Raw genomic sequence first — 26,419 nt, 5'->3', positions numbered from 1 at the left:
TTGCCCCGATTCCGTATTCTGATTGCACGAAAACAGCAGCAACAATCTCACTCGATTAGTAAAACGGCTTGCATAAAACTTGCATGTTTTAGTTTAGTTTGTTTTGTTTCTTTGTTAACAAGCAAAGAAATAAATAGGGATAAAATCCTAATGATTTTCTTTCCTGTTCTGTTCCTAATTATCCATATGTAAAACTAAGCTATTGAGATATTTTGAAGTCACACTGGAACCTAATGGGACTGGTAATCAGGCACGGATCCCCGAACTTGGCCCATTTTCTGGGTAATAAGTTACCAATTTTCATCCAAAAATAGGCAATTAAAGTAAAAACACCCCTCAGAATAGACCACAGAGCACCAAGAAATCAAAAAAATTATAGGGGGACATGCCCCCAGTCTCCCCTAGCTATGCGCACCTTCGGTGCACCTTGGTCAGTCATCAGTCTGGCAAAGGGGGTATGGGGACATCGTGGGCAATCCGTTGGGGGTCTTGACAGGGAAAAAGGTTACGAACCCCTGTATTAGACAATATACATTCTCACCATATACTCTGCAGGTGCAATGAACTCTATGGTTGAGTATTGAATCTCTGGCCGATCCAGAGGATTACCATACACGTGCGTCACCGGGTTGAACACAAAATCGTCTGGGACTGCATAAAGAAACAACACCAAGCACCATCAAGTTACAGTTTGTATATATTTGAACCATGTAATACCATTTTGGCAATTTAAGACTATGCATGTCCACTGCTAAAGAAATGGCATACTTTGTACAAACACAGATAATTGCACGTTTTTGGCTATTTCATTTTTAATACGTTACATACAAGGCTTACGGACTTGCAAGGTAAAATGAGGCAGAATGATGAGACAAAATATTGAGTCTTACTCAATAGGAAAATGCATCGTTTGTAGTTGGAATCCACGACATCTTACTACAAGTAAGAAAACATTTTTTTTTAATGTAAAGGGATGCTGTGTAGGGATGTTACTCCAAAAAGTATGGAAAGAATGTAGGGATTATATCACAATAAATTATCATGAAACTATCCCAACATCTTTCTTTGAATAATGGTTGTCCTGAGAAAATAGTTATATTGAATGCGCAAACATGCATGTGTATGCATGCACGCGTGTGCGTGCACACACACACACACACACACACACACACACACACACACACACACACACACACACACACACACACACACACACACACACACACACACACACACACACACACACACACGAAAGTATTCAACCCTTGACTTTTTTTCACATATTGTTATTACAGCCTGAATTTAAAATGGATGAAATTTAGAATTTTTTTGTCACTGATCTACACATAAGATCTACACATATTACAGCCATGTTATTTTTTGGTTTTTTTTAAAAGGAACTTTTTTTGTTTTGTTTTTTAGAAATTTTTACAAAACAATTTAAAATAAGAAGTTTTAATGTCTTCAGTCAAAAAATACTCAACCCCTTTGCTTACGACACTCCAAATTGAGCTCAGGTGCATCAAATTTCCTCTGATCATCCCTGAGATGTCTCGACAATTTGATTGAAGCTCACCTGTGGCCAAGTAAATTTATTGGACATGATTTAGAAAGAAACATCTTTCGACATAAGGCCCCACAGTTGACAGTGCATGTCAGAACAGACACTCTATACAATGAAGTCCAAGGAACTCTTCATAGATCACAGAGATAGAATTGTGAGGAAGCATAGATCTGGGGAAGGGGATAAAATAATATCTTCTAGAATGTTGAAAGCTCCCAAGAGCACAGTAATAAGCTCCATTATTAGGAAAGGGAAAAATAATGGAACTACCCAAACTCTTCCTAGAGCTGGCTGCCCGACCAAACTGAGCAACCAGGCAAGAAGGAACTTGGTCAGGGAGGTGACCAAGAACCCAAAGACCACTGGCAGAACTACAGAGTTCCTTGGCTGAGATGGGAGAACCTGTCTGAAGAACAGTCACAGCAGCACTTCACAAATCAAGGCTTTATGAGAGAGTGGCCAGACGGACACCACACCTGAGAAAAAGGCAAATGACAGCACGTTGGGAGTTTGCAAAAAGCACGTGAAAGACAGAGCTTGAGGCAAAAAATTATGTGGTCTGATGAGACGAAAATTGAACTCATTGGCCTAAATGTAAAGCGTTAGGTCTGGCAGAAACCGAGTACAGCTCATCATCCATCTAACATCACCCCAACCGTGAAGCATGGTGGTGGCAGCATCATGCTATGGGGATGCTTCTCAGCGGCAGGGACCGGGAGACTTGTATGGATAGAGGGAACAACAAATGGAGCGAAATAAAGGCAAATCCTTGAGGACAACCTGCTTCAGAGTACAAAAGACCTTAGACTGTGGTGAAAAATTACGTTCCAACAGGACAGCGGTGACACCAAGCATACAGCCAAAGCAACACTGGAATGGCTTCAGAACAAGAACATGAAAGTCCTTGAGTGGCCCAGCCAAAGCCCAGACTTGAATCTCATTGAGAATCTGTGGAAAGGCTTCAAGATTGCTGTTCACCGATGCTCCCCATCCAACTTGACAGAGCTTGAGCAAATCTAAGGAAAAATGAGAGAAACTCTCCAAATCCAAATGTGCAACGGTGATACAGACATACCCAAGAAGACGTGATGCTGTAATCACTGCCAAAGGCGCTTCTACGAAGTATTGACTCAGAGGGTTGAATACCTATTGTAAATTAGACATTTCTGTATTTCATTTTCAATTATTTTGCAAGAATTTCTAAAAAAATAAAATAATAATAATAATAATAATAATAATAATAATAATAATCTACTTTGACATTTTGGGGTATTATGTGCAGATCAGTGACAAAAGAAATCTCAATCTTATCCATTTTAAATTTAGGCTACAACAACAAAATGTGAAAAAAGTCAAGGGGTGTGAATACTTTCTGATGGTACTGTACAGTGTACACATGTACACACACACACACACACACACACACACACACACACACACACACACACACACACACACACACACACACACACACACACACACACACACACACGTACAGTATCGGTTGTTCCTAAACTTAAATATAAATAATTTAAAGGATTGTTGTAAATGATGTTAATTTCACAACATCCCATATTCAACTTTATTTAAATTGCAAATCTCAAACATAGTTTCTCCACCTAAAGCAAGAACGTCAACCCATAAGCAATTGACTAGTTTCCTGACTGCATGGATCATCAGCTGGGCACCGTTCTTCCTCGAGGTTTCAATCCTTTCAGCCCAGGACCTCTCCAAACGGCGGATCCACAACCTCGATCATGGATCCACATCAATAGATGGTACATCAGTAGATCCACAACCTCGATCATGGATCCACATCAATAGATGGTACATCAGTAGATCCATAACCTCAGTTGCGTCCAGGCAGTCAGTCAACCCATCAATGCACCAACATATTGCATCGCACATTTGCTACAGGTCAATAGGTAAACTATATTTGAGGTTTTACATGTAATTAATTCTTTAGTTTCTTTTAACTTGTAACATCTAGCCGTTACTGTACAATTAATTATATTGTTTGTGGTTTTCATGCTTTGAAATGTAGTTGAACAAACATAAAATAACATATAAATGTAGTTTAACAAACACATTAAAATCACATCAACAAAGAATAAACATATAAATATATGAGAAACAGTATAGTGGATTTTCCACCAAAAGATAGACAAATCAGCGGGAGAAGCCTCACCAAAAGAAATGTCAATCATCACACACATCTCGTTTTTTCATTTCTGTTCCTCACAATTCTTTCTCAAACACACACACACACACACACACACACACACACACACACACACACACACACACACACACACACACACACACACACACACACACGGGTGCATCAAACGCCCCATGATTTTCAAAAAGTTGTTGTATTTTAATGTCTATTCCCTCAAATGTTACACTTGTTGGTAGAAGTATGTATGCAAAAAATAGATGAAATCAGAGGTGGTCCTGGGTGGCCACCGGCCACTTTTATATATTTAGGGCCATTTAGGGCCACAGCTAAACTACTTTACAAGATAATGTAAAATTAACTACAAGATAATGTAAAATTAACCATTATACCTATATACAAAAGTAAAGTCCTACTTTTACTAAATGCCTAATATCAAACAGTTAAAACAACCTTACATGTCAATGTAAAATTAACCAAAATCGTTCTTCATATTACAAAGTTGTAGTACAGTGTTGTAGTATTGTACTTTCATTGATTAAAAGTTTGAAAATGTATTAAGCACAACGCCAATGTCACTACTCCAACTTTGCTCGTTTCCGCAAATTTGGCCTCGCTTTGCGGTCACATTCAACCACTTGAAGAAGATTTTGGAAGTGGTCTTCTCTTCTTGCAGTTGAGACAAAATCAGTTGCGAGCTTTACTGCTCTCTCCGCAGGGTCATTCACAACATTAAGCCCATCCACAATGGACTTGGCTGCCTTGAAGTGCTCATTGTTCTGCCAAGTGTCAACATCCTCTGTTAGGAAGGTCATATCTAGGTGAAGAAGGTTTACTGTAAACCACGAGTCCTCGTTCACAAGATCAGCCAGGGTTGTCGCTTCTGTAATTTTTGGAAATGACGGTTTGCCATATCCAGAACCGTAGCGGTGTTTTGGAGTGCTTGGCATTTCATCTGGTTGTATGGCCAGTAACACATCTGCAAGGGCACGACGATCCTTTTGAGGAATTGCATTGCTGAACAGTGCCAAAACAACCAGTTCTGGGGTTAAATACCACAAATGTCTATCAAAGGCTTTCATAGCGCTGACTGAAATGGTTGAGTTGACAGCTTTATAGTTGAGCAGAGTCTTGTAAAAGCACAAATCAAACCATGGGGCATTTGAAGCAGACTGACATATGAGCCACCAATCACAATAAATATAAACAACAAAAACAACAAACTCCTTCAGTTTTTTCTGTTGATGTTGTGTTGTTACAGTTCCTCGAGGTAGTAGAGAAATTTGCTCTTCAAGTAGGCATATTTTGATGGAATAAAGAATCTTTGACATCCACCTTGCTTTATGCATGGCCCCTGGTCTGTGGAGTGTTCCTTGTTTTGTGACATCATCATCGAGGACTACCTGGCAGAGTTGTGCCATTTCCTTGTAGTCTTCCCTACAGTATGAAGCGCTTGTGCGGATTGTGCTTAAAACCTTGTTTTTGCAGGATAAAAGCAGCTGTTGTGCATAGTCATTGTACATGGAAATGTCAATTTTGGTTAAACTTTCATTCTTTGCATGCGATATGCGTTCCCAATTCTTCTGGAATTTTTGGAACAAAGATACTTCTGGAGACTTTGATGCCTCAATTTTGAGAACGTCAAACACATGATCCAGGATTACCTCTCCAACATGATGGCGACATGCACACCACAGAAGAGCACGGTCCAGTTTTGATTGAATGGTAACACAGGCAGCTGTAACGTGTCCAGTGTTTGATGCTGTTGTGTCAAAACATAAGTTGACAACTGATTGTTTGCACTTCCATGAATGTAGATACGTGTAAGTGTGCTCGGCAATGATGTCACCTGATGACCTATCACTTCCAGGAGGATATATAGCCACCCCCAGTAGCTTTACATCAGTGGCATTCCCAACCAACACTGGCAATCTTTCTTCCTTGACATTCTTGTTTGTGAGCGTTGGTATCTGCTTGCCATCCCAGTGAAGTGTTGCAGCTGTTGGGGCGATCCAATTTTCTTGAATATCTTTGGCGATAGCACTTGTTATTGATCGTCGAGCCTTATCAGCAGTTGAGTACGACTTGGCCACACGACGTGGATCACCTCCTGCCTCTTGAATTACAGCTTTGGTGAGCGCAACCTGTTGAACAGGAGTTATGTTTAGTCGAGTAGCAACAGACACAACTGAATGTCTTTTCAGAATATCATGAGGAATAAAGGCAGATGTACCTGCATATGTTGATCTGTGGTGACTACGCTTCCTTTGAAACTCTGGAATCGCCTCTTCTTCAGTTTCTTCCAAGCTATCTGCAGAGTCACTATCATCAGAGCATACAGAACTAATTGTCATCTCTTGTACACTGGATGATTCATGACGTTCTCGTCTTGAAGCTTCCGCTAAGAGGCGTTTTTCTTTTCTATGATCTTTATCAACTTTCTTCTTGTCAACACCACCAAATGAGGCTACTCTGTCAGATTTCATTGACTCTAAAAATACTCTATCTTCCTCATTCTTAATGTTTGTCATTGCATCTTTTGTCCATACACCAAAGGTCTTATCAAGACGTTCATTCATGGTTTGCAACTTAGCCAAAGTGCTTGGAGATTCTCGGCGAGAAGCAGGTATTTGACGCAATTTGTTATTGTCATTAAGAAGGTCAAGTATTAGTTTGCAGCATTGATGGTCTGAAAGCATAGGAATATTTGCTTTAGTGTAGAATTTTTTCAGCTGGATAAGGACGATGCTGGCAGATTTCCATTTCAGTGGCTGAGTTTGTTTGCCTTCACATATTTCTTTCTGGATGTACCACATCACGCATCGAAGAACCTGCCGGCAAGTTGGGAGGCGGACTCCTGTCAATGTACCATCTGCTTCTGTAAAAGCATTGCCAAGACCAAAAATGGCACTTGCTAATCTGGTCTTCTTATCTGCCATCTGAAAGAAAATAAAGGATATTATTAGACTACTAGTATGGGACCCACGATTAGACCTCCGATTTCATTCATGTAAAAATACAAACTAATTATCAAACCATCGTTTTTTGCATAAAATTGTTATATTTGTATTCCTCTCATCAAGACCTTCAATTTGATACCAAACATGACTAGGTTTGGGTGTAAAATAACAAAATCAAACATTTTTACATAGTGCGGCCCCGAAAATGGCCCTAAATATATAAAAGTGGCCGGTGGCCACCCAGGACCACCTCTGATTTCATTTATTTTTTGCATACATACTTCTACCAACAAGTGTAACATTTGAGAGAATAGACATTAAAATCCAAGAACCTAAGGGCGTTTGATGCACCCTACCACACACACACACGTAGGGATGGTTTCACATTATCATTTCTGATGATCATCCCTACCTCATGTTCATACTTTTTGGAGAAACAACCCTACATTAAAAAAATATGTTTTTTAGGAAACTAGAATATTTCTTTTAAAATAGCTGTTGAGGTGGTGCATCAAGTTCAGGCTGTTCTATACGATGCCAGATACCTAAGTGATGTGCCGACGTAGCGAATCTGCCGCTGAGAAACCGTTACTTAAGCGGGTTCGTGATCACGTGCGTCGCGTGTTGAGCACTGGTTACTCGCTATTATTTTATTTTCATAAATATAACACTGAAAAACAAGGTATTTCCCAAGGCATGATATTTTGCTGATATTATTTGACGTCACATTGCCACGCATAATGCAACGACACTGAGACAAATGTGTCTAGCGGCCCCACCCCCATGAGGTTGATGGACAATCGTAGCCCCGCCCACCACTCACAACCCTTCATTTTTTTTTTTTTTTTTTTTTTTTAAACATAGGAATGTAGTTATCTGTATTTTTTGTGGAATCCTTTCAAACTATTAAAATTATGATACCAAAGGATGTTGCACAAAGTAAAACTCTGGTGTATGGTACCAGAATAACTGCCATTGATAGAGGCAGCTCGCAAATACACCATCTGAAGATCATTATGATGACGAATGAGAGGATGAATTCCCGGGTTTAACCGATCTCGGTTTTTTGCTTTATTTTATTTTATTTTCCTTTTTCCATGGTCTGGAGTACTGAAAAGTGATCCCTGCCTTAACAATCAGTTGAACAGACCAGGTAAGTTATAACATAGCCGAAGCGACTTTTTAGAGATACTCCAACTTTAGTTTTGTATACATGTAGCAGATGGAACCAGCATTGTTTTCTCCATTTATCTCTACATCGAGTACTACCGTACTCTGATAGCGATTGATTTTCGAGCTCAATGCAAGATGACTTGCAAAGAATAATGTCAATAGAAAATAAATTTTAAATGTTATTGCAAAAAAAAAAAAAAAAAAAAATTTTAATCAATAACATCGTGTACAGTGTTTTGCCATGTTAATTTTGACTTCGTTGCCCGTGTTAATCAAATTGGTGAACAATTGTTTGTCATTTAAATGATATTTTCCAGAAAGGTTGTTTTTTTTGGTTAGCATTTGTCCAGTGGGATTGGGGAGTGGGGTGGAGGGGGGCGGGTGGGGGTGAGGAAAATAGGTAGCCGAGAAGAAAAAAAATACATTATAGGGTTATGAACCCTGGAATCAAAACAATACAAGCTCTGGAAAGACTGATGCAAACTGCTGAAAATTCTCATGCAAACTGCTGAAACTGATTAATGATGTCCATTTGACTCTCATCTTTGTTTTTCTTGGTCCACATGCAGGAGTGTGGGGGAGGGGAAAGTTGGGCTCCTGCTATTTACATAACCACCAAATGCACAAAACTATCAGGTGCCCAACTACCAAACGTGGTTTGCATAATTGGTGAACCATGGGGAATTTATGGTGCAAAGAAAACGAAGCTATTAACTTTTGTGGATTTTTCTTTTTCAGAGGGAGGGGGGATTTGAAATATAGGTGGTATGGGAGTGGGGAGAGGAGGAGTCTTAAACAGCTTAAGTGATTGCCACTAAACTTTGTAGGGATAGTGTAGGCCCCATGGGGAGTAGATTAGGGGTGTTGTTAAGTCTCTGGGTTTTCGTTGTTTTTGGGTAATTTAGGTTTGTTTGTTTTTTCCTTCCTTCTCTCAACACCTGGTGTTGGCTTAGCAGTTAGGGTGCCGGCTTGGGATCCTAGGATCCTAGGATCCTGGGTTAGAATCCCGGTCGATCGCTGAATTAATGCCGGGGGGTTTACTCAGCCTGTCATCCTTCCGAGGTCGGCAAATTGAGTACCAGTTCACTGATAATTCCCTGTGTGTCGCAAGAGGCGACTAACAGGGTTGGCGGCAGGAAGGGCATCCGGCCATAAAACATTGCTTCAAAAAGGAGACCACACTGCCCGAAAAAGGCCAACCTCTGCTCTGCAGGGAAAAATGGCCTCTGAAGGTGGTTCTCCTCTCAACACTCCAATTTTCCAAACTGTATCAATTTCCGAGCTGTATCTTAGAGCTGTCTGGGGTCTTTCAAAATGAAATCTTGCATCAATAATGGGAATAGAAAGTATGAGGGGTTGACCTAACAATTGACCTTGACTTAATTTTAAGGGCATGACTTAATTATAAACATTTTAACACTTTCACCATAACTCGACTAAGGTTTGTCCGATCAGAGCAAAATTGCCCTCTCTAGATAGCCTACAGCAAGTCGCGTTTATTCCTAATTTATATTATACCCCTCTGGGTTCAAGGTCAAGGTCTTACACCCCCTAAGAGTACTAAACCACCACTTAGGTTTCTCCCTTTTTTTCTGTCTCCTGGTTTTGTCTCTGGATTTGTGGTCACACCGTTTCTTCTTCTTTCCTGCACCTCAATCCCAACATTTAGGGGGTTGGCCACTCAGATCCACCTTCTCCATTCTCGTCTGTCGTCCGCATCTTCCTTTCTCAATCGCACTCTCTTCAAATCTCCTTCCACTGTGTACCTCCATCTTAAACTCTGTCATCCTCTTGATATTTTCCTTCTAATTGGGGCTCATTCCATGCTTTCTTGATTGGTTCTTCATCCTTTTTCGTCATAGTGTCCAAACCACCACAAGCTAGTTTCTCATATCCTCTCTGTGATACTTGCATCTCCACCTTGCGTATCTCTCCTCATACATCAACCGCTCTCTTCTGGAGACTATGTGAATCCACTGAAACATTTTCATCTCTGTCTCCAGCAGCATCTCTTCCCTTTTTTCTCAAAGCCCACATTTTTGCAAAATACATTATAAACAGTCTAATCGATGTCTTGTAGATTCTAACCTTCAATTTTCTCAGTATCCTCATATTACAGACTAATCCACTAACCTCCTTCCATTTTGCCCATGCAGCCTTCACTCCAACCTGATTTTCTGCATCCCAACCTCCGCCTCCTTTAGTATTGAACCAATGTATATGAAACCAAACCTTCAGCATTCATCCACAATCCCCCACTCTATCCCCCCAAACCCTCACCTGCTCCCACCACCCCACAATCCCCAAGGTATTTTCCCCAAATTATGAAATAGCAGAGAAAAGTGATAGAATGGAAGTGAAACATAAACATAAGAGGGTGGTGGGGGAAAGCAACTTGACGTCATTACTAAAGTATCTACACAAAGCATAAGGAAAGCATAAGTCCATGTAGGACCCAGTGGCATGCATATGTGAAATGGCCAAGTGTTTGAAATACAGTAGAGTGAAAGCAATGTGTCTTATGTGAACGAAACAAAAACTTTAAAGGGTAGAGAAGGTCAAGGACATGGTAAAGAGCAAAGATAAAGAAAGCACACACCGTCGTTGATTTGATAGCAAAGATTGCATTTCCACTTTTGTGATTGCAGGAACGTGATGAATGGGTTGATATAAGTGCGGCACAATCGGCAACGCACGATGGTGGAGGATGCGATCACGGGCAAATGCTGTAATGGAACAGATCGGAAAGAACAACAAATGAGGAAATATAAGAAACCATTCATGTGATTATAATCATTTAAGATGCTAGATGAGGGTGAATCGGGGTGAGGGGTAGCTGAGGAGAAGTCATTCTGAGACTGATCTCGGGGCGGGGGGGGGGGGGGGGGGAGGTGGGGTGGCGAGTGGGAAACAATTCCATAAACAGTGGTTGAACTAAGTATAATGAAACATGTGGTGAAAATGTAAGTTGAACCCAGGTGTGACGCTCACTTAAACCACTGGGCGGTGTCTATAAGACCTCGGGACGTCCGCGACTCGAGGCCACTCCTGCGACTTTATACAATGACATGTAGAATTGAATGGTACGTACCCACTTATATCCTAGACTTGCTTGCATTGACTGATATATCCAATCTTTCTCATATGATGCCTTGATCCTGACATATATGTTGCATGGTGTATTTTACAGGATGATGTTACGATCTAATTGAAATTAAACCTATCTATGGACGAGTTGTGGATCTGGTTGATTTTTCACAACACTTAATTTCAATTATGATCTTCGGAAAGGGCGGGACACGAGTCTTGCGATGGCCGGATGAACGCAGATCACAGACGAGCGTTCCCGACATTCTCTGCGCTCCTGCGAGGCCCACCTCGGAGAAGGATGACCGGCGGAGGACCCGTCGAGCTAGCTCCAGCTACGGAGCTCCGACTACTCTCGCCGCCGGTCTGCCTCAAAAGGACCGGATGCGATGGGACCTCGCAAGCCTTTTGCGGGACCGCGTCGACAAAACGCAAACTGCTCTCCTGAGGCCCGAACGCCGGAGCAGGCATGACAGACTCCGACAAGGCGCCTGCTGAAGGAGGCCACTGGGAAATGTCCTGGGCCGCAACCCCGTCGGAACGACGGACCCGCTTGGCGCCGCAGATACGAGTCAAGCCTCGGTTGCTCGAAACGCTAACGGCTCCGTCCGAGAGAATCATCCTAGATTTGCGTGCCTCGGCCCGAGATGAGATTCCCACGCGAGTGATCACGACTCCCATGTCGGCCATGCCTCCACACTCCGACCACTCGGTGGAATCGCCTCCTCCGCGGGGGCCGGCACACTCCGACCACTCGCTGCTCGGTGGAACCACCTGCTCCGCGCGAATCGCGCACTGCTCGTCGGGATCACGCTGTGCCTCACACGGCCGGCTCACCCTGACCACTCGCTTCTCGGTGGAATCGCCTCCTCCGCGCGGTTCGCGCACTGCTCGTCGGGATCACGCCGTGCCTCACACGGCCGGCTCACCCTGACCACTCGCTTCTCGGTAGAACCGCCTCCTCCGCGCGAATCGCGCACTGCTCGTCGGAATCACGCCGTGCCTCACACGGCCGGCTCACCCTGACCACTCGCTTCTCGGTGGAACCACCTCCTCCGCGCGAATCGCGCACTGCTCGTCGGAATCACGCCGTGCCTCACACGGCCGGCTCACCCTGACCACTCGCTTCTCGGTGGAACCACCTCCTCCGCGCGAATCGCGCACTGCTCGTCGGAATCACGCCGTGCCTCACACGGCCGGCTCACCCTGACCACTCGCTTCTCGGTGGAACCACCTCCTCCGCGCGAATCGCGCACTGCTCGTCGGAATCACGCCGTGCCTCACGCGGCCGGCTCACTCCGGCTGCTCGGGCCCTGCGCCCTTCGCGGGCACCACTCTGCGAGGCCGGCGATTCTGATCGCGGCCGTCGAAATCCCACCTACATGTGGCTACTCAACGAGGCCGGCGAACTCCGCTGCCCGGAATCGCCTCAATGGAGGCTCGCTTGGCACCATGCGAGGACTCGTCGCAGCACGGATGAGTTTCTAAGGACGTCGAGCGGGACCTTCATAGCCTTTCACGACACTCGGGCCTATGCTTATGATAGATGTATATAGATGATCGTATACCATGTGTATTATATATGGCTACCTATGTCTAAAACTCCGGACAAAACGCGGCCCGAAAGCCGAACAAACGAGACGCTACTTCCGATCCTTTGACCCGAAAGCTAAACAAACGAGACGCTACTTCAGGGCGTGATATGTATTCGATCCATTGACCCGAAAGCTAACAAACGAGACGCTACTTCAGGGCGTGATATGTATTCGATCCTCTGACCCGAAAGCTAACAAACGAGATGCTACTTCAGGGCGTGATATGTATTCGATCCTTTGACCCGACAGCAAAACAAACGAGACGCTACTTCAGGTCGTGCAGTCTATCGCTGCCAAGCATGCTCGCCCTCTCGACTCGGCGTGCTCACCCCTCGACTCGGCGGGCTCACCCTCTCGACTCGGCGAAGCCGCACTGGTTCAACGGGCCGAGCTCAACTTTCGGTTTCCCTCGTACGCGGTGCGCCCTAGATAATACTTTTCGCTCGTCGGCCGGGTTCGTATTCCGTATACCGATCTCGAGCCCGCTCGAATGCTGCTGCCACTATGGACGCGAGACTTTAGATTTCGGAGTGCTACTTTACTCCGTCTGGGGATACCGCTCAGCTGGAACTCGCCGTCAAACCCGCCCGCACGCGCCCGAACCAATTGATGACGTCATCGACTAAATCACGCGTTTGCTTTACAGCGTCATTAACGTAATTGCGTGCTTCGCGCGATCTCATCGGGGATTCGTTTACATTTCCATGTACCTTGGTAAACTACGTACCAAATGTCCTTTACGTAAACGACGTAAACTACGTAACGCGGCGCTACCTCAAGGTCGCGCGCCCGCGCCGTTTAGGGAGTACACGGTGACCTCGTGAAATGGTGACATTGAGCGTCGCGCCCGACTCCCTTGTCACCTGCGCAAGTAACGGGGGCACCGTACTGCCTGCTCGCCCTTGACTCTGGGCTTGTTGTTTATCGGACAGAGCTCTTGGCTCGTATCCACGCACATTTCGAGACTGCGAGACGCCTCGTCTGATTCCATTTTCCCTCCGCCCCAGACTGACTGTGGCTCAGACTGACCCAGACTGTGAAGGTCGTCTGACTTCGGTATGCAGCGCGCTGCTGCAACCTCGGTGGGGGGGGGGGGGGGGTGGGATCCCTGGAGGTTATTGTTGCTCGCCCGGATGCCGTCCGGCATAACGCCTCCCACCTCGCCCCTTTGTGGGGACCCAGGATGACGTCCATGGATGTCTTTGTGTCTTTGAGTGAGTCTTTGAGTCCATGGATGGTCGATCCGAGCCATTCAATGAAGGCGTTGAATGGATGGATTGTTCGGACATCCGTGGATGGTCAATCCATCCGGGACATCTAGCATGGATGGACAGTCCATCCGGGGCGATGGCTGTCTTTGGGTCTCTGAGTCTTTGCGTCCGTGGATGGTCGATCCATCCGCGGTCCGGCGTTGAATGGATGGATCGGTCGGACCTCCGTGGATGGTTTGTCGCCCATATCACGCCCATTAAACCACCAGCCGGGACTCTCTCTCGGTTTGTGAATGGGACAATTCAATTCGCTTTGAATGGGACAATCCTTCCATCCGGGGCATCCTCTCGGTAGCCGGTATAGCCGATCTTCTCCGATCCTCCGTGCGCTGTACAGCAGGACAGGATTGCCATATGCATCCCGGAGGTTCTGCGCGCTTCGCTGGAGAGGCGCGTTTCGGTCGTTTTTGTCGTCCATCCGGGACGTTCTCTCGGCAGCCGGTAAAGCCGGTCTTCCCCGATCCTCCGAGCGCTGTACTGCAGGACGGGATTGCCGTATGCATCGCGGAGGTTCTGCACGCTCCGCTGGGGAGGCGCGTTCCGGTCGTTTTGTGCGGCGTCGTAATCAGCCATGCCGGTCGTTCGGGCAGCCTACGGAGGGCACTCGTGGCAAACGTTTTGCTTGAAACTATTTGCCGGAGCTTGTAATTCGTACGCGCTGCCGTCAGAGAGCGCTCGAGTCTCGTGATTTCAAAACAGGGGGACTCCGGGGTATCGCGTAACTCTCGTTATGGCTCTCGTCGGTTCTCTCCCTCGGCAATTCCATGACATGGATCTAATGTGGATCGACCATGTACCCTTGGGAGCCAAGGCAGGTACAGACTTACTGTAATGGACTTACTATAATGGCCTCCTGTCATGTAATCTTACTTACTGTTACAGCTTACTGTAAAGAGGCTTACTGATTTACACATCTTCCACATCGACACATCTGCCTGAAATGCGTTGCATTGCGACGAATGGACATTCGCTCTTCGACAAGGTACACCTTATGTAATGAGTTGCATATCGCAAAGGTACACCTTATCCAGCACATAGGCCTGTGAGACTAGACTATCGTGACTCTCAGGCTCATCGTCTGCCAGTATCGGACATGTTTGCTAACCAGGCTATGAGTGCGCCTCGAGAACATCTGCCGTCCCTCCCTTCGCCTGATACACCCCTGCCTGAAGCGGTGAGGGCACTGAGGTGCCCCTCCGACACCTGCCTCCAGCGGCTACTCCGAAGCAGGGGACTCCGGATTTGGGGACGTCGTACCCGGTAGTTTCCGAACCTGTGCTGGTGGGGTAATTCGCCACACTGACCTCTACGGGTGGACCGACTGACCTGTACTACTGGTAATGGATTCGTTTCGTATAGCGCTTTCCAGGAAGCCCTAAAGACGCTTTGACAGTGTGCGAAACCTAACACAATGGCGCAAAGACAAGAATCAATAGGGATATTTCTTTGACACCCTGATAATAATATAATGACTTCCTCTACCCATTAATGCTGACGCGCGCTCGCTTCCTGCCTAGTGGCAGCATGGTTTTAACGGCGGGGAGAATGTGGTGAAAATGTAAGTTGAACCCAGGTGTGACGCTCACTTAAACCACTGGGCGGTGTCTATAAGACCTCGGGACGTCCGCGACTCGAGGCCACTCCTGCGACTTTATACAATGACATGTAGAATTGAATGGTACGTACCCACTTATATCCTAGACTTGCTTGCATTGACTGATATATCCAATCTTTCTCATATGATGCCTTGATCCTGACATATATGTTGCATGGTGTATTTTACAGGATGATGTTACGATCTAATTGAAATTAAACCTATCTATGGACGAGTTGTGGATCTGGTTGATTTTTCACAACAAAACATATCAGGGTGACTCCAAAAAGGAAAAATAAAATAAAATAAAACAAAAACAAATAAAGAAGTAAGGTAAAGTCCCCTAAAAGACAAGTAATGCACCTAGAAAGTAAGGCAAGGTTTCCTAAAAAAGTAAAGTCTCCACTTGAGCAAGGTAAGGAAAGGCCAAGATTGCAATCCCTACCTACCAATCCTACCTGACAGTAGGCCAGGTCCCACACTTTCCCGGCATCATGTTGTGTTCTCTCCATCAAGGATGAGAAGCATCAGATGTTAAGATTTATGAGGACTGCAGCTGGACCCAACAGGATTCGTGCATCAAATCCTCAGGAGCAATGATTCAGCACCATCTTCTCTTTACTGGTTTCTCAGATGGTGACCAGCCTTAACCGTAGAAGTCTGCAATGTCACCCCAATTCACAAGCAGGGTTCCAAGTCTGATACACTCAACTACAGACCAGTCACTCTTCTCCCCCATCATAAACAATGTTATGGAATCTGTAATGGCTGCAGACTTCAGGCATTACCTTCTTCTCAAACCCTAATAACTTCATCAGTTTCACTTTCATGAAGGCTATTCAACAAGAAAGTGTCATGCTTATTTGAACTGAACAACGGATGGATGCTCCAAATCTCAAATAAGAAATCAGCACAATATTTCTGGACATATCTCGAGCAACCGGTAATGGTTGGCACGCTACTCTACTTTATAAGCTGGCTGACAATGATATTCAGGGGGACCTCCTTCAATGGCTACCAAATTTTCTCCATGAGCAGAAACGTGTCACTCTTCATGGTATAATCTTGTGATATTTCTGTTGATGCTGGTTTTCTGCAATGCAGCGTTTTAGGACCAACTATATTCTTTGTCTACATCAATGACCTCTCCACTTCCCTGGACAATCCACTGTACTGTTGCGGTTTTAGAAGACCCCGGCGAGTTACATCCAACACAAAGAAAGGCTGGAGTTTAGATATATCCGTAGTATTTTGTTTAGTTAGATAACCTCTCTCCTTGTATCAGTGGAAGGGAATGATGCGTTGAGAATGTAGTTATAATGATCCCCATTGTCACCGTACTCATTCTCTAACTCCATACTCGAACCTCATTGTCAAACACCCATTCTCAAACGACATACCGTCCCTCATTCTCAAATTCCATCCTCAAACCACATTCTCAAGACACTTGCCCCACGTAACTCCATTTCACCAGTGCTTCAGCCGTCTAAGAGGCATGTCCAGTGCTTCGATCGTCTAAACAGCAAGTCCAATCACAGCGGGTGGGCATTCACACAGGCGACTCATCTCTGTCTGCGAGAGCACTGTATGACCCTTCCGCTCACCCTGCCCTAAACCAGCAGCTCTACCCATTGCACTTTGGGGTCGAATCACGATAGCTAGATTGCAGGGCATCAGCCAATCAACATGGCGGGATGCTGAAAAGCGGACATGATTGGCGACAGAGGTGAAGCCAATAAGATCCCTGGAAGCACAGTTCCTTGCCAGTTTTCAGCTCTGGGAGAGTCAAGTTCCAGTTGCAGTTCGATTCGACTTCGAGATAGTACTGAGCAAGAGGAGAGTTCGATCTGAAAACAAGAACGAGTTAGTTCTGGGAGAAATCAGAAGAACGAGTTGGTCCTGAGCAAGAGATGACAGAGAGCCCTCTTTGAGTGAGTTGAGTCCAGAGAGCATGAGTCCAGGCCAGTGGCCAAGGGAACGCAATGTTGAGAAGTACCAAGCGGAACGAGAATGGATCTGCGGGGTTCCTGGCGTGGTGACCACCTCTCACCAAATCTCCTCAGAACTGACTTCTCTTCTTGCACGTCATTTACACCCGCATCTTATATTATTGCATCTTTCAGCGCACATGCCTCATTGACTCACACTGTTGTGGAGCATCAACTGAATCCACAAGTTATTTTCAGAGCTCGCATTAAACACTACCACATACACCGCACCTCCCATCTGCACCTCTCAATTACCCGCACATTATACCTTGTCCGTTGTATGCGAGGTGAGCCAGCGTCGACACCATACGCCCACCGACTTCGCTTTATGTGCCCATCCCCCTTGCTTATCTTGATTCCCGGAATGATTGAGGTGCTTGTATCTGTAGTTTTGTGGTAGGATGAATGGCTAATGGGGTTGTGTGTTTAAGAGTAAGGTTCTTTGTTTGTGACACTGCTTTTGTTTTGTACATGACTGTTTGCTTGTAAATACATGCTTTTGCTTAACATGACCAATTGTTTCCAATCTCCCTGATCATCTCTTTCTCTATTGGTTAGACAGAGTATGTAAGTAGTGGATGGGAGTTTTTCCCAGCTGTTTCGCTATGGTCAGAGACAAGCTGACGTCACACTTGCGGTTTCTCTTGGCCTTTCTTGATTTATAGTAGTGGGGCATCGAGAGCAGGTATCCCCCATCTGGGGGGATTAATTTGCCAGGAAGGTAATGCGGGAAGTGGACGCAAGGACTCTACCTAAATTGATTGCCTTAGATGGCGTCCGTGGTTGTTTATCAACCAGTCATGCCACAAGTTATCTGCAGCTCATTTGCTTCAGGGTTACAGGTCAGAAAGTGGGTCCAAGAAGCCACTCATGACCCGGCCGGCAAACACGTAACAGTACATTATGTTGTTGACATTACATTACATTACATTACATTACGTTGACAACCACACTGCACCAAACAGTCGATTAGACTTCTGAAAGGCAGGCTGCCACAGCATCCATTTAGAGATCTGGAAATTAAAAAGTTGTTGTTCAGCAACCTGGAAGATGTTTTAACCCATGAGAAAATTACAAACTCACTTTGTCTTTTAATAAGGAGTGATTGTTGAACTTCCCCTCTGAATGAATGAATGAATGATCGTTTTAAGGCCATTTTCCCCGCTAGAGCGGGGGTTAGCCTTGCGGGCCCCATGACAATCATGGTTCCCTGTTTGAGGCAATGTTTTTATGGCCGGATGCCCTTCCTGACGCCAACCCTTGGTCACGCTCTTACGATGCGCAGGGATACGGTGCACCTATTCTAAACCGGGGTACACACCGGGATCATTCATCCCAGCAAGCTGGTACTCAATTTGCCGACCTCGGAAGGATGACAGGCTGAGTCAACCCCCCTGGTGTTAATTCAGTGATCGACCGGGATTCGAACCCAGGATCCTAGGATCCCAAGCCGGCACCCTGACCACTAAGCCAACACCAGGCTTCCCTCTCACCCTGTTTAATTATTTGGCCAAGCCCTAGAAGATGTGCAATCCCTGGAGCTCCTCGGCCTCATTATCCATCATAACCTGTATTGGGTGGACCATTTCTCCAAACTGGACTTTGAGGTTGGCCGACACCTCGGTAATCTCCACAGTGGCAAGTCCATTCTGAGCAACACACAGCTCATTAGTGTACAGAGCCTTCATCCGAAGTGCTATGGAGTAAGGCTCCCCACTGTGGGCTGGTGAAGCTGCTTCCCATTTTGAAGCTGCTTCCCAACAGCAGGCAGAGGGTGAACTATGTTTTGCCGCATCACTTCTGATGTCGCTCCACCGGACGTCGTTGCACATACACACGCTCTCCGAGGAAGTGGGCTGACAATCTTGTCAATAAAAGGCTTCCAGAGCCTAAGTAGGCTGACTCAGGTTGTGGTTAGCAGCGTAGCAGCTGACAATGCATTAGGAAGTGGGCGTTTGTGTTTTTCAGACTGCAACAAAGTCAGAATGCCTTTTTAAATGTTTATGTTATCCGGAAGGCTACAACTTAAAATCAATTTAACTGATAAAGGGTACCTAAACAGGGTGGATGTGTGGCAGGTACTACCTATGCTCACCTTGACATCTTTGAATGGGTGGAGTAGGAGACCCAGTGGAAGCCTTGCTTTGTGTAGCAGTGCCTGTGTTTGTGGCACATTCGTCAATGTGCAGCAGAAGATGCTACGAGCAAGCAAAAGACAAGACAAGCTATTTCTTAATGCATTATGACAGAATATTTAAGTAGATCCAACATACTGATGTACAATATAAAACAAGAAAAAAAAAATTGAACAAGGAAAACCAAAAACTTACTCTGGCCTGCAATTTCTTTTCTGAAGCTCTGGGTGAAGGTTTGGCTTAAGGGGTGGCAGCTGTGTCATTGGGAGAATATTCCGCTCTTGTAGAAGATCGACTGGTTGAAATTTTTCCTGCTGCATCCCCAAACCCATCATAGAGCTTGCAAGTTGGTTCGAGTCAAAGGATGGCTGGAAGATGGTGCAGTGCAGAACAAATGTGAAAACTTTCACAAGTGCAAAAGAAAGACAACTTTTGCCTCAAATCAACAACACAGTATTCACAGTAACTTGGGCATGTTTATGCTTTAGCAGTTTTACAATTTGATACCATACATACATCATGCACAACTTCACACCTTGTCCTAAATGACACAAAAACTCTGGTATAGTACAAAATAAATACTGTACACCATTTACCTCTGCCACGAAAGGACCTATGTCCTATCTACATATGCTTTCACCCCTATTTGGCTGCCCGTATTATCAGTGAGCAGGATATCTCAAAAGGTTATGGACAGATTCAGACGAAACTTTATGGAAAGGTTAAGTGTGTGACAAGAATGAATAAATCAGATAAACAAAAGTACTGATGTTTTTGGTGAAGCTCAGGATCCCGATACCAGTTTTTATGCCTCCATCGACAAAATTGCCTCCATAATTATCCGTGATAGGTTAATAATCCATAATTGGACTAATAATGTCCGTGATAGGTTTTCATTAAGGTGATAACTTGAGAATGGCTGAAGGGATTTTAGTCAAACTTGGTGCAGGTATGTAAAATGAGGTAAAGATGAACTGATTAGACTTTAGGGTCATGAGGTCAAAAGCCAAAGGTCAGAGGTCATGTTAGGTAAAAATCATGTTACCGCAATAACTTGTTTAGATTCAGTGATGCGATTCTGACCTAATTTGGTACAATTATGTAGAATGATGCAACGATGAACTGATTAGATTCAGGGGTCATGAGGTCAAATGTCAAAGGTCAAAGTCTGTAATTATGTCTATAACTTGAGAATGGCTGAAGTGATCTAATTCAAACTTGGTAGAGGGTATGTATCATTCATAATGATGTAAAGATCAACTGATTAGAATTTGGGGCCAAGAGGTCAAAGTATGTTATAGGTCTATAACTTGAGAATGGCTGAACTGATCCAATTAAAACTTGGTACAGGATATGTATAATGATGCAATGATTAACTGATTATATTTGGAGTTCCGAGGTCAAAGGCCAAACGTCAGAGATCGTGTCAGGTAAAAATATAATAACTTGTGAACAGCTGAAGGGATTTAAATTAAAACTTGGTACAAGTATTATAATGATGTAATAATGAGGTCAGAGGCATATTGGTCGACGTCGTGACGTGGAAGAGTGCCGTTCCAGTTAAAAATGTATTTAAGTGATTCTTCATAATTGAGAAATAGGACCAAAAACGATATATAGCATGATATTTCAAAATGTTGGAGATGGGTTATAATAAAACTTGGAGGATGAATTTGGTAGGTGACAAGAACAAGCCGATTCAATTTTGGTTCAGGTCTGGATCCAGATCCGGTCTATCATAACTGTTCAGCCTGGCGGAAGTAACTGTTCAGCCTGTTCAGCCTGGCGGAGGGGATACAAAACATAAACTGTTCAGCCTGGTGGAGGTATGCGCTCTACCGAGTGCCGTTCTCGTAGTACATGTGAAGTGACAAGTTACACATTGCTACAGAAAAAATATATATAAAACAGAAATTTTGGTTTCTGCAAGCTACTGATCGGCTATTCCATGGCTTAGTATCCCGATCCGTCTATTTTGAGTCACCCTGTTGTAACATGTTTTTGTTTTGTTTGTTTTTACCTCCGCCACCCAAGATGGATGGAGGTTATGTTTTCACCCCTGTCTGTTTGTTTGTCTATCCATTTGTGAACAAAATATCTCAAAAAGTTGTGGACGAATTCGGACTAAATTTGGCAGAGATGTAGCGTATGTGACAATGACGAAATCATTTGATTTTGGTGAATATCCGGATTCGGATCCGGCTACTAGAATTTTTTAAGTGATTCTTCACCATTGGGAGATAGGGACAAAAACGATACGATACATAGCAGGATATCTCAAAAAGTTATGGATGGATTTGGACGAAACTTGTTGGACAGGTTGTGTGTGTAACAAGGAAGAATCGATTCAATTTTGGTGAAGATCCAGGTCCGGATCTAGCTAGTAGAATTTTTTAAGTGATTATTCGCCTGTTTGGCCATATCACTCAATGGTGGAGGTATGCTCTCTACCAAGTGCCGTTCTAGTTAACAATGAAGGTTTTTTTTTGTTTTTTTTATAAAGTAAAAAACAAAAATTCCTTTCCCCTCCTCTCATTCTTTAGTTATTCATTCTCTGATTCCCTGTGCACTGTATACATGTTTGGGAACTTCCTAATTCTTATCATTCGCCTATGCATTGGTTTACTCATCCTTATATACCCACCATCCCACTATTGCTGTCATTACGCTATTTCCTATTTTAATACTGCCTTTACTTGCCAACATCAAACCCCATGTCTTGTGCATCATTTAAAAAAGATAAAATACAGCTGTTTTGTCATGGGCATTTAATAATCTACTTTTCCACCACTGCCACGATATTGTTCATCGTATACTGGAACTTGGGCCGCAACGCAACAGTGCAGACCAGGTTGTTATAAACGATTCCATCTGGTCGAACACCCTTCTCTACCAACCTCTGCCTTCTATGTTACCCCTGCCCGTAACTTAAGACCTTATCTTACTTATGTTACTTTAACAGACCCAGTTCATGTCCTCGTGGTAGTATTGAAGTATCTGTTCATAATTCCCATTACCACAGCCCAAGCCAGTCTGCTGGTCATTTGGTACAAAGATATAGAAGGAATTTGAATGCAAGAGGTCATTTGAATAAAAGAAAAAATAGAAAAAAAAAAATGTACATGACTGTAGTCCAAGGACTAATAATGTCAAGTTTACAATATAAATAATTTCACATAGTAACAAATACACTACTCACAATAAGTTAGGGATATTATTGGCAGGTTCTTCGGTGTGGTTGATTTTGTGTATTAATTATGTTGAAAAAAGTTGTTGGTCCTAATTCTATGGTTATTAATGAGTGTGAAAAAACACAGCATTCTTGATTTCAACACCCTAACCCTAACCCCTATAAAAAAAAAAAACTCACTCCCACAATATCCCTAACTTATTGTAAGTAGTGTACATTATACAGACAGAAAAAGAAATCAATTATCTATTTGCATTGGTGAATCAATAAAAACAGAAGAAATTCATTTAAAAGGTTGAAATGCTTCGGTCAATATATGAATGTCAATAATTACATTCAAAATATCTGAATATTTGTATTAAATAGCCTACACTGACTTAAAAATAGTATAATATTGTTGCGGTTTTGAGAACCCTCACTTGTGTAAATAAATTCAACATCATTAAAGGTTAAAGGTAGCATCCCTAGTTAGTCCACAAGCAACACGTAGGCCACCATAGGATTCCAGTTATTTCATTAGTATGTGTTTTAGATAAGGCCGTGTTTCCAATAGTTGAATCTGCGTTGTGTCAATCAAATAAGAAGTAGGCCCCATTCCGTTCAGTTTGCAACCTCCCTCTCAAAGCGACGCCATTACGCGCCCTCCAGTCTGCCCATGGCCCCTCCCAAATTGTTACGCGCCTCTGCCAGCAGCATTCGCAGCCTCGCTGGGCTTACGTCCAAACGCCGCCATAAGCCACGCGGTGAGGCCCGAGAAAGGGGGCGGAACACCAGGAAGAAGGTGTGGCCACGTCATCCAGCCGTCAAAGGTGGAGCCGGTAAGCCCTCACCAGGCAACCAGGGCTGAAGTGACATCGCCGACAGGCGTGGCTTTGGGCTGGCGGAGTGATCGCTTGGGGGAGATATATAAGCGAGCGCAAAGCCCTTTCACAGGACTTATTGGAGGCGCGCGCGTTGTAACAGGACTTACGCGGAGAAGGATTGGTGCGCATACCACTGGACTGCGCGGGGGACCTGCCAGCGAGCACATTTATCAGCAGACTCATGCGCCGGCATTTGTTAAAGAGGACGTGTTGGAAGGGTGGCTTGGAGAAGGACTGAAGAAGAAGGGCGCGCTTGTTAAAGAGGACATTGGGGAGAGAGAGGGCGTTTGGCACAAGTGTGCACATATTACATACGCAGGACACCAGCTTCCCCCCGCTATATAACTGTCCGGTCGCATTCAACTATACGCGGAGCTGCCTGCCGGGTTTCGCTCGCTGGACCGGAGCCTGGACCCCATCGCCGGACCCTCTACCTGACCATCCACCATCTACAATCCCCGTGTGTGTGTACGTTTGTCTGGGGTATTAAGGATAAGACCGTTTTAAGACTGCCCTGTGTGCTGCTTCTTCCTTTTCCTATCTTGTATATTCCTTTCGTTTCCTCTTCTCCTTCTTGTGAATAATTAATAAACCCATCTTTGTTCTTCCTATTTTCTGGTTTCCTCTTGTCCGATCGCGTTCGTCTTTTCTCTCATTGGGTACACGTGGCACGGTTAGAAACCGCTCAGAATCGGGTTGTCATTGTTAACGGCCCGAGTCGCGGCTCGCTTCGCTCGGCGTATCCACTAACGCTGCGGCTCGGGTGGGAGGTTATCTCCTTGCTTCACGGTCGGTGTTGGTAATTAGGTAACAGGACCAAATTGACCAGCAACCCTACCTAATACCGACCAGAAGGAACGGGGTAACTTCAAGATCACGTCGGTCAGTAACAGACAAGGGGATTAACCCCCTTTGGTAAGGGGAAAAGGCCGACGTTTGAGATCCGTAACAATATATAACATTACAAAAATTAAATATTCAATCAATTAATCAAAGTATTTCAAATTATGCGTCTTATTTCAATTACTAGTGTGACTCAGTGCACTCCGCGCGCCTCACCACATGTAGTTTCAGAGAGGTAGGCATCTTTGACCATTTCGGTGTCTTTGGGTCTTCATGGTGTTTTGGGTATTCAGGACCATTTGGGTCTTCAGGGTCTTTTGGGTCTTTTGGATCCTCTGGGCCTTTAAGGATATTTTGTGTCTGAGGTGTTTTGGGTCTTCAGGGTCTTTTGGGTCTTAAGGGTCTTCGGTGTCTTAAGGGTCTTCGGTGTCTTTTGGGTCTTCAGGGTCTTTTGGTTCTTCTTGGTCTTTAAGGGTCTTTGGGTCTTCGGGGTGTTTTGGGTCTTCGGAGTATTTTGGGTCTTCGGAGTATTTTGGGTCTTCGGGTAGTCAGGGTCTTTTTGAGCCTCAGGGCCATGAAAGGTATTTTGGGTCTTTGGGGTGTTTTGGGTCTTTCGGGTCTTTGGGGGTCTTCAGGGTATTTTGGGTCTTGGTGGTCTGAAGGGTCTTGGGGGAATTAAAGGGTCATCAAAGGTCTGAGGGGTCTCAGCAGTCTTAACGCAATTAAGAGGGTTAATTAAGAGGGTGGTGGTATATTTTGAAGAAGAAGAAGAAGATGTTTTCGTCGCATGTAAACACAGCGACATACATAACCATATACGTTTGCTCTATTATAATACTAGCAGAGGTACCCGGCTTTGCACGGGAGTGGGAGGAGGAGGGGAGGGGGAAGAGGAGGGGAGGGGAACGGGGGGAGGGGGGAGGGGGAAGCGGGGGAGGAGGAGGGGAGGGGGAAGAGGAGGGGAGGGGAATGGGGGGGGAGGGGGAAGGGGGGGAGGGGGGGAGGGGAAGGGGGGAGGGAAGGGTGCGGGGGTGCCCAGGGGAAGAAGAAGGGCCCCTCCCCTCCCCCTCCCCTCCCCCCCCTCCCCCCCCCGTCCCCCTCCCCCCCCCCTCCCCCTCCCCCCCCCCCCCCCTCCCCCTCCCCCTTCCCCCTCCCCCTCCCCCTTCCCCCACCCCCTCCCCCCTCCCATCCCCTTCCCCCTCGTTCCCCTCCCCTTCTCTTCCCCCTCCCCTCCTCCTCCCCCTTCACACCAGGGGGGTTGACTCAGCCTGTCATCCCACCGAGGTCGGAAGTCGGAACTCATTGTCGTCAAATAAATGTAGCCTGTATGTTTCACTCTTTGTCACATGCCGTTGGTCCCATGTCAATCGGATGAAGTTGAAAAATTAACGTTACGAAGGTTCTCTCGGACGTACTGATTCCGAATAATGAAGTTGAAAAATTAACGTTCCGAAATACGCTAATTACGCTAACAGAAGCGCTGGAGGGAGCACTGCGCTCCCTCCCTTAGATTCCCTCCCTCTTCTGCTAGCGCTAATTACGCGTAACACACTAATTTTAAAACCCGAAGTTTTTTTAATTTTAAGGTGTGCTGTAGTCAGAAGCGCTAGAAGCGCTGCGCTCCCTCCCTTCGAATCCCTCTCTCTTCTGCTAGTGCTAATAATACGCTAATTTTAAAACCCGAAATTTTTTTAATGTTTATGTCTCCGTGACATTCCTGGGACCATCCCGAGTCGAACAGTACTTTCCGCTCGCAAATCCGTCCACGGGTTCTCGAGATCTTAGAGATCATAGATAGATCAGGATACAGACACAGAGGCCAACTCTACTTTATATATATAGAAGAAGATGCAGGAAAAATGTATTTACTTTGTGTGAAATAGCACATGCTGTTAATAAAATTAAAATCTTTTGAGATTATTACAGAAATTCGGAAAATCAACAAAACAAAACAAAATAAAGTACTCTGCGTTGATA

The 26,419-nt window shown here is 44.9% G+C and overlaps 1 protein-coding gene across 1 annotated transcript in view; it reads right to left on the bottom strand.

Annotated features, from left to right (window-relative positions):
- Positions 1-21,048, bottom strand: part of LOC137417218 (protein transport protein Sec24A-like) — an 87,754-nt gene extending 66,706 nt beyond the window's left edge. The window contains exons 1-4 of the mRNA XM_078783467.1: positions 19,742-21,048; positions 19,507-19,609; positions 10,476-10,602; positions 542-651 (exon numbers count right to left, since the gene is read on the bottom strand). Coding sequence (XP_078639593.1) covers positions 542-651; positions 10,476-10,602; positions 19,507-19,609; positions 19,742-19,881 — 480 coding nt within the window. The 5' untranslated portion in view covers positions 19,882-21,048. The remainder of the gene's footprint in view (positions 1-541; positions 652-10,475; positions 10,603-19,506; positions 19,610-19,741) is intronic.
- Between the last annotated feature and the right edge of the window lie 5,371 nt (positions 21,049-26,419).

Source organism: Myxine glutinosa, chromosome 8 (assembly GCF_964187855.1).
Source record: "Myxine glutinosa chromosome 8, kmMyxGlut1.1, whole genome shotgun sequence".
Taxonomy (NCBI): domain Eukaryota; kingdom Metazoa; phylum Chordata; class Myxini; order Myxiniformes; family Myxinidae; genus Myxine; species Myxine glutinosa.
This window is presented reverse-complemented; position numbering and strand designations above follow the sequence as displayed.